This window comes from Trichechus manatus, unplaced genomic scaffold (genome assembly GCF_000243295.1).
Source record: "Trichechus manatus latirostris isolate Lorelei unplaced genomic scaffold, TriManLat1.0 scaffold00050, whole genome shotgun sequence".
NCBI classification, from domain to species: Eukaryota; Metazoa; Chordata; class Mammalia; order Sirenia; family Trichechidae; genus Trichechus; species Trichechus manatus.
The window spans coordinates 10,109,380-10,122,289 of record NW_004443986.1 but is presented as its reverse complement, the minus strand read 5'-3'; the positions used below and the strand labels follow the sequence as shown (position 1 = coordinate 10,122,289).

The 12,910-nt window shown below is 44.4% G+C and overlaps 1 protein-coding gene across 4 annotated transcripts in view; it reads left to right on the top strand.

Annotated features, from left to right (window-relative positions):
* The first annotated feature begins 8,112 nt into the window (after nt 1–8,112).
* Nucleotides 8,113–12,910, top strand: part of IGF2BP3 (insulin like growth factor 2 mRNA binding protein 3) — a 140,559-nt gene continuing 135,761 nt past the window's right edge. For 3 of the 4 annotated variants that reach the window (XM_023732325.1, XM_023732324.1, XM_004377451.2), the window contains exons 1-2: nt 8,113–8,553; nt 10,019–10,079. In XM_023732325.1, coding sequence (XP_023588093.1) covers nt 8,379–8,553; nt 10,019–10,079 — 236 coding nt within the window. In that variant the 5' untranslated portion in view covers nt 8,113–8,378. The remainder of the gene's footprint in view (nt 8,554–10,018; nt 10,080–12,910) is intronic. The other variant, XM_023732326.1, reaches the window with a different exon arrangement.

Here is a 12,910-nt window from a genome sequence, read left to right as displayed (position 1 = left end):
GTATCAAAAGAAGATGGAAGGAATACACAGTCACTGTACCAAAAAGAATTGGTTGACATTCAACCATTTCAGGAAGTAGCATGTGATCAAGAACCAATGGTATTGAAGAAGTCCAAGCTGCACTGAAGCCATTGGCAAAAAACAAGGCTCCGGGAACTGACGGAATATCAATTGAGATGTTTCAACAAACAAAGGCAACGCTAGAAACGCTCACTTGTCTATGCCAAGAAATTTGAAGATTAATAGTTTTTCTTGGCTTTCATGACATATTACTTTGTTAGTGTCCTTTTATGAGTTAGATTTTTAATAGTTAGATTAGAATTAGAATGTTTATATAAGAGGGACCAAGCAATTATTTTAGGTTAATGTTCAATAGTAATATTTTCATATTTATATCAAATTGCACATACTTTAAAAAGTATTTACTCATACTTTACAGAATAAAATTTAGCTACTCTTAAATTGGAGTCCTGGTGGCGCAGTGGTAAAGAGCTTGACTGCTAATAAAATGTTGGCGATTCGAATCCACCAGCTGCTCCTTGGAGGCAGTTCTACTCTGTCTTATAGGGTCACTGTGAGTCCTAATCAACTCAACAGCAATGGATTTTGGTTTTGGTTTTACTCTTAAATCATTCTCCAAGTCTTGGAAAATGTAAGGAAAAAAATTTTTTAGGTTACAAATAAGATACGAATAGTTTACACCCTATAAAGAAAACTAATTTAGAAACTAGAAAAATAACTTCAATGATTGACAAAGGACATCCTAATAAACAAAATTAAATAAGAATCGAAAATTATCAAACACATTCACTTATTGATATTAAATTAAACCTGAGTTAAAACAAATTTTGTCTTTAAGAGGCACTAATAACTGTCAAAGTTAAAATAATTGATCAACAAATCTAAGTCAATTGAGAAAAGCAACAAATATGATATCAGCTTTTACATTTCTAAGCAATTTACTATTAAAAAAGAAGTAAATGTTTCAGCAGAACTGTGTTAGACGTGAATTTTTGGACAAATCTTTATAGTGTGGATTTTGATAAAGATTTCAGATTTTGTTTTTTTCTGCCGTATCTATGTTTTTGGAATCTTTATGAACTTTAGCTCAGATTATTTTGAAAGATTAAAAAACAACAGCACATCGTCCCCAATCTTCTGCTTCCCTCTTTAAAGCTAGCATCATCATACTAGAGAAAATCTCATGACCAAAAAGTAACCTAACCTCAAGAAGGAGTGAATTTTATTGAGTCAAAATGGAAATGGTAGTGATCTACCATTATTCTTGCAAGTAAGGAATTTACACATGTATTTTGCCTTATTAAATCTAAAAAGAAACTTTATGCATAGCCACTATGAGGAATTCATCAGTTTACCTCAAAGATCATCTTGAAGGAGCTGATTTGTATATACATGTCTGGAAATCTGCTGTTGGACTAAGGGAACTTTAACTCCTAAATTTTTTTTAGAATGAGTTTATAATTTTGTTTAGGAATGGGATTCTGGAAAAGAAATGGTCAGGAAAATGAAGGGTCTGAATATGAAAATAATGTCTTTTATGTGTATGTGTTAGAAAATGCTGAAAACTAGCTATAACCTCAGCATGTGCTTTGTTTCCTGATTATTTTAGTGGGGAGAGTAGGTTCTTATTGTTTTCTCCAGTGGGATTTCATGCTTGGATTACTGTCCCATTTTACTCCATTAGTTAATATATTCTCCCTCTACTCTCTCACCTCCACCCTTGGCAAAGAAACTTAAATGATAAATAAATTGCAACCAAGAAATATATTTAAATACTCACTTTCCTCAGCCTCCCTACTCCCCTCCCCCCTACAAACAAATGCCTACCTTCTTTGTTTTCTATGGCTGGTCTGCAATTACATACGTACACATAAATTACCAAAGTCTGTTCCCTGAAGGTCACATCCTCCCCACCCTAAGAATGTTAACAATAAATGAGTATTTTAAAGTTTCACCCAAGTGAAGCAGCATAATAAAAAATATAAGTGCAATGAAAGGAATTATGCTTATCTACCACTTTAAAAATTATGTACAAAGTTTACCAGATAGATTAAAATTCCCACTTCTGACTCATTTGTTGAAAATTTTAAAAATCAATTTCTCTCAACCCAAACAGAGTTTTTTTAAGAAATATATTATTCTTATAAATCACTGAATTTGAGAAAATATTTGGAAATATTTCCGGTTTTGGAGCTTGTCAAAATTAATTCCGGAAATTTTTCTGTACAATTGAAACATTCTCTACTCTGAAAAAAATTTTAAACATTTTCCCCTACTCTATTATTTTCAAAATGTAAAAATTATGGAATATATAAATCTCAACCTGTTATCATTTTACAACTGATCATGTTTTTGCATTTTAAATTTCCTCTGGGTTAAATGGTTATCTGAAGTATTAACTATATAATCTTTAGCATTTATACTATAAATTCAGTCTATAAGCTTTAATTTGTTCAACTCAAAAAACATTTTTAAGTTACTCTGATGTTTCTGAGGAATAATTTTACATGAAAATTTGAAAAATACATATCTACTAACCACTTTAGTGGAATATAGTTGAATTAAACAAAATATATACAAAATATCATGTCTACAATGACTACTTCTATTTTTGAAGTTTTTCTTTACTAATCAACTCAGTTTTTCAATTTGTTTAGAAAGCTTACTCACCTAGCTGCTTTAGGTATTCTGGTACATAGTAATTTAAATACTCTACTTAGCTGCTTTTTGGAAACTAAAACTAAATAGTAACAGAACTAAAGAAAGAAACAATAGTTTTTCTAAAACAGTTAACAATATAGGGACTTTTTTGAGCTCATTGATTTAAACCAATTCTCTTAAATTTTCTTAAGATTTTCTGGGGAATTATCGTTTTGCTGGTTTTTAACCAAATCAAGTATTGTCAGGAACAAGTAAATCATCTGGGAACAAATTATTATTATATTCCTTACTGGTAAACTTCTCTTTCTCCACATAATCAAAGAACGGGAAAGTCTGTTATTATGAAATTAGGCACACTCAAATTTACACTTCCCTGTTTTCTGTCATGGTCAGAAAGTTCTGATCTTTATTTTTGAGAAAACCAATGGGAATTGATTTATATAATTATAAACCCACCAAAGATACCAGTACCTAGAGTACACCGAGGCTGTTTACCTTTGCAGTTAATAAAATTAAATATTATTTCGTTTGTTTTGTGCTTTTCCAAGCCAAATTTATATTTATTTTTTCTCACCGTCTCCACTAAATGTCAGTAAAATTAAAACATTTCAGCTACACAAATCACTAATCCTTCAAGATCGGTCTCAGCTTCACAGGTCCTAGAGCAGCTTTAACGAAATTGTCGCCGCGGCATAGTTGATTTTACCCGCAATTTTTCGTTTGCTTTTTTTTTTTTTCTTGCAGGGGTTGTTTGGTTTTGCTTAAAACGACCCTGGGGAGGACAAAGGGGGCTAGGAAGGGAGGGGGCAGGACGAGTGGATCTCTCTAGAAGCCAAGGAAAGTCCAGGCATCTGGAAACGCATTTTTTGGTTGTGTTTTAAATTAAGAAAAAAAAAATTATAAATTCTAAGATGTTGGAAACAGGCAGGGAAACGAAGATGTGACTCCAGCTGCTGAGAATGGCGCAAACCGACGACCTCCGGGCGCTGGACGTTGGGGGAAGGGAGGGGGATTGTGCGGGCACCACGCGGTCAGCCAAAGGGGCGGGGTCCACACATACCGCAGAACTACATTCTACACCTCCCTCACAGTTACCATCTTCTTTTCTCCTTGGGGATTGGAGCTGGGATCTAGCAGTTAAAAGGGTGGGGAAAAATGAGAGCAAGAATCTCACCCCTCAACAACAAAAACCATCGAGAGGGAGCAAAGGGTTATTTTCGCGCCACAAAAGATGAAAATCCAGGGGCTGCTCCGGGGCCAATGAATGGAAACCAGCAAACGAATCGGGCGGAGGCAGCCGACGGTGATAGGTTCCCTCCCTGCACCAATCGGATAAGACGGAGAAGCCCCCCGCCCCCTCCTCCAGCCAGGGGCGGTGTTTCTCTCGACGCCGGTTGCTCAACTTGGTTTCGGCGAGTCAGCCTCGTGGAGCGCGGGAGCCCCGCCCCGGGGCCGCGTTTGCGCGCCCTGTGCGCGCGTCTCGCAGCCCGGCCCCGCCCCGGGCAGAAGCGCAGGGTTCAGCGATGGCTTCTTGCCTTTTTCCGTGGGTACCAAGCATCCCCGCGCGCCGGGCAGCCCCTCGCACACACGAAGCTGAGGCCGGAGGTGCGGAAGGGTCGTCAAACACACGCTGCCTGGTCCGTCGGGCCGCGGAGGAAGGACGACTTCAGGTGGAGTCGTGCCACAGGGGAAACAACTGAGGCTTTCTCCGGCGCTCACGTCCCACCGGCCATGCGGCTCCGCGCCGAGTGACGGGACCCGAGGCGGGGCCCGGGGGAAGGCGGCCCACTGGTCAAGGCCCTCGGTGGCTTGCAGTCGGCCGACGAAGGACCTTCCTAGTGTGCTGTAAGGATCCCGCCCTTTCTCGGGGAAGAGCCAGAGGAAAAAGGAAACAACCTCATCTCATCTCTTGGGGCACCATTTTTAATTTCAAACGAAAATAAATGAAGGTAGATTCCAGAGAGTCAGGTTACCCCTTATCACGCCTCCGGTTTAAACTGATCAGAGTCCAGGAGAGCTGTTCGAAGGAGCGAGAGAGTGTTAAAATACCTCCTCTGAGGCCCACGCGACGCAGCGGGCATTGTGTGCCCACCCGCATGAAGGGCTTAGGCTCCCAGCTTATTTCAAGGCAGCTGGGAGGAAGGACGGGTAGGAACAGGAATGTCCTTTCCCCTTCCTGCGCAGCCTTCGCAGATAACCTGTGGATACAGCAATGGTAACCGATGTTCTCAACATAGTTTTTCTCCGTTAATACCACACTGACCCCTAAACATTTTTATCGCGATTAGGTCAGCAGATGAGGAGGAGGTGCAGCTGTCCAAAGAGTAAACAGGCTGCAGTTGGAAAAACTCAGCCGCAATTGAGATACAGTAATAGGTGGGAGTCCTTTTTTCATGTAATCAACATTAATTACATTAATTACAACTGCTTCAGGAGGAATCTGGAGTAGCCTATACAATTAATTTCTTGTGTGAGACGCAACAAAACAGTGGAAGTTAGATTGACTTTATATTGATTCTTAAAAGTCCAAAGATATTTTTGTACTTTTTTTAAAGTGCCAATAAAAAAAAATCATGCTCTTTTTGCTCTGCTATTGAGCTTATTATACTTATCCCTCAAATGCTTGGGAAATTCGAAGTGGATTGGCCTATAGCGACCTTCCTTTTTTGGTGTCTGAGCTTATATAACGTATATGTTTTTAAGGTCCTAGATGGAGTATCCAGTTTGTTACAATAATACACAGATTAAGTTCACAAGAGTCCCAGGAACATATTTCATCAAAACAACACACATTTTGTTTTAAATTCCAGCTGTTACATGTTTCATAGTGACAGACAAGCATGGGCCAGTATTCATGGAAAATAAACTATCTTATGCTTTAGAAGTAGGTATTTCCTTAGGTCTTAGTTTTAATAAGAGCAAATACAATCAGTAATCCATAAGCCACCATTCAATCGATTTAGAAAGCAAGCTGAACATACAAAATTTGTTCTTATGAAAAATTACTAAAAGAATTAAATGATCAACAGACTAGTTGGTAATATTTTAAGTAACATTTACAAAAGCAAAGATTATTAAATGAATTAAAAGCACGTTTCTCCAAATAGCTTTTGATCACATGCAACAGGTCCACGAAAAAAATATATTTTGATATTTACATTTGCATGCTAAAAAAGTCACAAGGAAGAATACATTTTTTTTTTCTTTTTTAGAACCATGGTTCTTCTAAAACAATACAAAAAGGGAGAGGAAAAAAAAAGTTCTTTTAAAAAGTTAAACCTAGCCATAAACTTGAAAAGGAGAAATTTCACCACAAAAATGTTCTTTCAAGATAGGGCTCATAATATAGTTCTAAACACTGTTACATGTTTGTCCCCCATCTCATAAAGTAAAAGCATTTCATTAAATAAAATGAAAGTATTGTGGATGTGAGTTTACATTTAAAAAGTTGTATTTGCTTGGCAGGAAAGAAAAACCTGTTAGAACAGTTGCATTTAAAATGGATGATCAGACACCTTCCGGTTACTAAACAAGACAAACTTATGAAATAAGTTCCTTTTAAAAGACAAAACGTAAATACTCTATACTTCATGCAATATATTCCTGTTTGTTTTTTTATAATCTGCCATTCATCTTCTAACCCTGGAAATTACATAGCGTTGAATAACACGGTTTTGACAAAGAAACAAACTGCATCAGCTGTAATTGTTTAAGATGTTTCCAGTGTAAATCACATTATTTTCTCTACTACACAATACATTTTTGTCTACCGATAAGATAACCAAGTCATAAAATTTGTTTATATTTCTATGCTATAGACAATTTCATTCACTTAAAAAAATTAACATGTCTTTCCCATGGAATACCTGTTAAAAATATACCACAAGTATCTGGTATAAATGAAGCCTTTGAGTGGAAGACACAATCATTAAAGGACACTTCGAGATTTCCACAAGCACCCCAGCACTGCCTTGTTTCCGTATTCCTCTTCTCCAGTCCATGTTTCGTCGGCCTTGAAGGCTCCACTGTGCCCAGACCCTCCCCCACAGACCCACCTTTGCACTCCTAACACACATGGAAAATTATGAATGCTTCTCATGGCCAAACGCTGGCAGAAAGAGACTCGGACAATTTTGCAAGTGCGATTACCACCTAGGGGTAACGCAGAGCGGTCTTCCGGTTTGAAGAGTCTCAAGTTCGACAACTAAAATTATTTAAAGAAAAGTGCCGCCCTACCTACTCCTCCCCCTCTAGAAACTACAGGAAGAGAGAGTTTCCCTTTAAGGACCGACTTTTCCCACTTTGACTTCTTCTCCTCCGGCCTCCAAGGCCCCCGACGGCCCCATCCCCACGCCAGAAACCTCCGCCCTCCTTTCCCCCTCCCCCACCGGTGGCTGCGCCCGCCCCCGGCCTCATTTATCCCTGAGCCTTTTCTGAAGCGCGCAACCAATGGCAAACGCGAAGCCGAGAGCCACTGCGAGCGCAGGCGGGGGCGGGGGCGGAGGCGGAGGAGGTGTCGCCCAGATACCCGCCCAGGACGTCGCGGGCTCCCATCCCCCATTGCTCCGGCCCTGGGAGCCTGAGGACCGGCGCCCGCGTTTCCCCGGGCCCAGGAAGGATGAAGAGGATGGGGCGCTTCTGCCGTCTCTCCCGCCTGCACCCACCTCACCCCCTCTCTGCGTTTCCGCCCCTGCCAGCCCTGGAAACGTGCTCGCGGCTTTGTCGAGGTTACACTTATAATGTCATCAAAGCCACAAGGCTAGTTCAGGATTCCGACTCTGGTTTTGTTAATCACCTATTTTTAAAAATAGAATGATTAAAACTTCGGGAGCTAGAGTTGAGGAATCGCCTAGTTAGCACTCCCACACTTTCACTCATTAAAAAAAAAAAAAAATCAACATTCCAACCCCCGCCCCCCAGGAACCGCCCCGACCAGATAACCCTTTCTAAACTCTTGTGACAATCAGCTCCTCGCGCAGCTCGGCGCCCGGCTGCGGATCCTTTAGCATTTTTCCTCCTCTCCCTCCTCAGAGTCCCCCGCCTAATCTCGTTTCCCCTCCCCCTCTTCTTCCTCCAGCTCGCTCCTTCCCCCCCACCCTCCGAAACCCACTCTAATTGAGGCGCTGGGATTCCTCACGTGAGACGTTGATTTGTAGTTTGAACACGTGGCTCATTCAAAAAGCCGGACACTCGGAGCGGATTTTTTCCGCCTCCTGCGCCTTCCTCCCTCCTCCCCTTCTCCCCTAGCTCCTGCCAGTCACCCTTCTGGGCTTTTTATGGGGAGGCGGTGCCTGCCCTCACGTAGTGTGATATTTTCACAGTCCGCTGGCCGATGCCAAAGGGGTTGGGGAGGAAGAGACAAAAAGTAGTTTTTTTTTTTTTTTTTTTCCCCTTCTCCTCCTCCTTTCTCTTCCTAATCCCGCCTCCTCTTCAGAGTAGGAAGACTCGTTCATGCGTCTGGGTTGTAGCAAGGCTTTTTCTTTTCTTTTTCTTTTTTTATATCTGGAAAAGGAGAAGCAACAACCCTCAGATCTGATTTTTCCCTCCCCGTTCTCGCCCTTGTTTTTTACTGGGTTTGTGCATTTTAAAGGCGAAAAGACGAGGGGAACAAAACCGCCGGATCCATCCATCATTGTGGGTGGTTTTAATTTTTTCGTTTTTCTCTTATTAGTTTTTTAAAACAACCAATCTTCACAATGAACAAACTGTATATCGGAAACCTCAACGAGAACGCCGTTCCTTCGGACCTAGAAAGTATCTTCAAGGACGCCAAGATCCCGGTGTCGGGACCCTTCCTGGTGAAGACCGGCTACGCGTTCGTGGACTGCCCGGACGAGAGCTGGGCCCTTAAGGCCATCGAGACGCTTTCAGGTGGGCCCCGGCCTGGCGCCTGTCCCAGCTCTGCGCCGCCAGCCCGGGCCCGCCGAGGTCGGGTGCCCGGAGTCAGGCCCGCGGCTGCCGCCGGGGCGTCCGCGCGGGGCCCCAGGCCCGGCGAGAAGCCGGCGGAGGGTGTGAGGCCTGAGCGCCCACTCGCGTGGGGTCGGGGTGCTCTCAGATTTGGCTCTAACTCCGCTCCCCCGTCACCCCTCCCCCCCACCGGGGTTTGCCTGGCGAAGGTGGACCCGCTGTCAATAAAGCCAGGGCCAGGGCTAGGAGGGGCGCGAGGGTCGGCTGCGGAGCCTGTGCGCGGGGGTGGGGGGCGCGGTTGTCCTCACTGGACCCCCATCAGCGCTGCCACCGCGCCCAGCCCGGGCCCAAGCGCTTTCTCTCGGCTTCCACATACCGGGCCTGGGGGGCCGAGTGCGAATGCCTGCTTCGCCTTCCTTTCTCTGTTCGTTATTTATGGCGCTGGGTTCGCTGCCGGCACCCAGACCCCGGCAGTGTGAGAAAGGAAGGGGGCTTGGACCTCTCAGCCGAGTGAGGCCGCGGGCTGGTGCCTTGCACTGGCGGCCCCGCGCTTCCTCTCGACCCTGCGGGAGGGGGGCGACTGCGACCTGGCTTTCATTTTCAACCGCACTCTGCCCGACCAGCGTGAGGGGCAGGTGGGCGGGCGCGGCCGGTTGTAGCCGGCGAGGGAGACCCGGCTGCGGCCTCTGGACTGGCGGCGCGCGAGTCGCGCTTGGCGAGGGCAGGAGACGGTGCGTGGCGGGGCGGCGGTCTTGGGCCGGGACGCCCAACGGGGAACCTGCGCGGGGGTGCCTCTGCAAACCCAGTGCCTTTCGATGTCCCCTTTATCAACTCAGTCCGGTTGTGGGCGTCGCGCCGACCTTCGCGCGATGTTCAGTCTGGGCTGAGATGCAACTCTGGGCGATCGCTCTTTCTTCTACCCGGTGGTGCTCCCGACCTTTTCCCGCTATTCCCTGTCCCTTCCAACCCCACCGCTAAGTGTTCCCGGCGGGCCTCGGCTTCAAACGGGTGAAAGGCCCGTGCGCCCCCTCTTGAAAAAAGCTAATGTAGCGCCCTCCAACCCCCGTTTGTCCTATGGGAGTGTCCAGGGAGGAGGGCCGCGTCCATTTTGCGGGTGTTGTGTCGTTGGGTGACCCTTGAGTGGCCAGGGGAGGATTGTGGGGAGGGGGTGGAATGTTACTGAAATAGTGGGCCTGCCAATTGATCCCCCTTCCCACCAGTCTGTAAACTAAACACACACACAGCCGAGGTCAGCTTTCCCCTTGCGTGATGTCCGGTTCCCTCTCGGCCTTGAGCCGCGTCCGGGGCTTGGGGGCCTTTCGGGCTCTCAGAAGGCCACTTCTGTTGCTGCTTAGGCTGTTGAGGGTTCTTTGGGCCAGGAGAGCCGCTGAACCCAGTCAAATGTCTCCCATCTCTTGTGTGCCCACAGGTAAAGTGGAACTGCACGGGAAACTCATAGAAGTTGAGCATTCGGTCCCAAAAAGGCAAAGGTGAGTTTATTGATTTTTTTTCTCACCGATCCATTGAAAGAAAAGACTCCTTTGCTGCACAGCTGATAACAATTTCTTTTCGTTCTGTGCTTATCGGGCTACTGTGTGGCTTGGCGTTTCTCGTCTTTTCCCTTTGCATTTAAGTTCATGGCAGCTCTGTGTGTGGAATGCTGCGAAGGAAAAGAGGGGTTGTCTGTGCCCCAGCAACTAGGTTGTTTTTGAATATTGCTGTCTCTCAAGGAAGCTCTCATAGCTAAATGCTCTCCGGCAGAGCAGGTCAAGTTGCTGCAACTGGAGATGAAAGTCTCAAGGAGGAGTGTTTTGGGAATCTGCGGGATTTAGCAAGCAATGGATGACCCGATACCTGTAGGTACCGGGTAGGCGAAAGCAGCCGCAGAAACGCTAGGGTGTGGTACGCCCGCTCTTCTCTGGCCAAGTTGGCGACGATGAGTCTGCGAGGCCGTCGGCACATATGAGAGGAGAGGAATTTGCTTTTACCCTGTGAGCTCACCAGCTGGGATTGGAACACGTGAGTGAACGCCTGGCCTTCACCCTAGGAGCGCCTTCCAGTCACTCCAAAGTTAACACAGGTTTCTGCAAACATCGCCTTTGTCTCCGCTCCCTTTTTTTTGAAAGACATTTTTGTTTACAAATCCACCACCAAGAAATCATGAACACTGATGATTTGTGCTGCCTAAAAGCAGGAGGATTTCTCTTCTCCGAGAGCATGTGTAGTGTCACTTGACAGGATATTTTGGAGACTGTTTTAGCCTCTAGAGTGTTTTGGAGTAATGGCTCCTTTCTCCAGAGCAGCAGACTGTCTGGGCTCTGTAACTAACTGGAAAGGCATTGCTCCCTCCCAGTGGCCTGGGGTGGCCTGTGCCTTCCTAGGTTTTGTGAGGTGGGGTTAGGGTTACTGCCTTTCCCCTCCCCTCCCCCACTCCCAGGGCCAAACAATAAACTCTAAGTTAATTTAAAGCAGGTCTGTGTGTATCTGGTTAGGCATTGATGGTAAGGCTCTGTGTGCTGCAGGATAGGAAGGGTTTGCTATACATTTCCCTGGCGACTTGCAGAGATAGATGGCTACACGTGTCATCTGTGTACCTCTGTTTCTAGGTAGTGAGCTATTATAGAGGTAAAGCGTTTTCACAAATCATGTTTTTGGTGGAGAGCTAGTTTGGATTTTTGTTTATTTCTCTTGTTCATGTACTTAATTTTCATTAGGATAATTGTAAAGGGATTCATGTGACCTGAAAGATTAAGTTCTTGCTGGGGATTTTGGGAGAGTTTAAGTTATCTCATGTAATAACATGTAATTCTTTTTAAAAAGCTTATAAAATAATAGAATGGATACTGAAAACTGTCTAAATTGATCTCAGTTTAACAGGAATTGAAAAATTGAGGGAGACGTCGTATCTTCCTAAAACGGAGTTTAAAAGCATGGTCTATGAAGTGGTTACCTAGTAAAAAAAATATATTCACATTCTGCAAATTCTAATTGGTTTCCTGTTTAGCAAGCGTACCTTAATCTTCTTTAAATGTTGAGTAGAAAACGAGAGACTACAAGTGGTTGTATTGAAGACTGGCATTGATTTTCTAAATTTAAAGATAGATATCATAGTTTTTCAGATATAATTCATTGATCTATGTGTTAGTGTAGATTACTTTATCTTGCCCTTCTGCTTCTCCAAGTGGTATGAATTTCTCCCCATGTGTAGGGAATTAGTTTTAAAACATCTGGTAACACCTGCCTTTTTATTGTTAATGGCTTGTGCCCAGCCTAAAAATAAAGTTTTTTGTTGCTTATAATCAACAGGAGGTCCTCTTTAGGAAAGCACATAAGATGAAATATTATCAGTGGCAGTTAAGTGTTTATCAATGGAAGCTTCTTCAATTTATTGACAATATAGATGAAGATTTTCTAGCTGAGTTTTGCTAGCGTTAAGATACTCAGGATTTTAAATGATGAGTAGTTATGTCTTATTAGCAAAGTAAACAGAGGTGAGTACATTGGAGACAACTTTTTATCGATTTGAGAGAACAGCCAAGTAAATTGTTTGCTGCTGTTGAAATGGTTTAAAACAAAAGTAGAGCCATCTTTCTTTGCCTGGGAAAACTTAATGGAAATCCATGTTAAAATTTTGTTTTAACTGAACCTGGGAATTGTGATGCAATTTCTCTTATCTGGACTGTTCCACTGTCAGTTTAGGCTCTGGGACACATGCCCAGCACCTATGGGAGGGTCAAGAGGTGGGACTGGGGAGGGTGACCGTAACAGTGAGTTGAATGCTGCAGACAATCCTTGCCAAGTGGGCCTGCTGGACTTCGGTGTGGATTTCTTTATATTTAGCAGTCATTGCATTCCATCCCATCGTCATGTGGGCATCTGAGTCTGAGGCGGGCACACCCACATGTGCAGCAGTGACCTTTATACCTGCTGTGCAAGGCATGCTGGGAACTGGGTGCTGGAGAATGCTTATGGCAGCATTCCGAGATGGATGAATGGGCTTGCAGCAGCTAAACAGGGGAGCAGTCCCAGAAGGTGATTGGATGTATGGCAGGCTGGTCTAGCTCTGAACTGTGAGCTAACCTGGGCAGGGACCCTCTCAGGAAGGGGCATTGTTGGGTTTGGTTCTGACCAAGCTTGGCTCCTGATTACCCAAGTCTCGAGGGAATGTGGAAGGAATGTTGCTTTTCTGCATTCAGATACCCCTCAGTTGGGGGAAGATTATAGCAGTACTCTACAGAGGTTGAAGTCCCTTGCATGCGAAATGAAGAGAAGATTGCGCTGGATATCTTGACAGAGTTGCACTTTCTGTTCTAAATGGTAA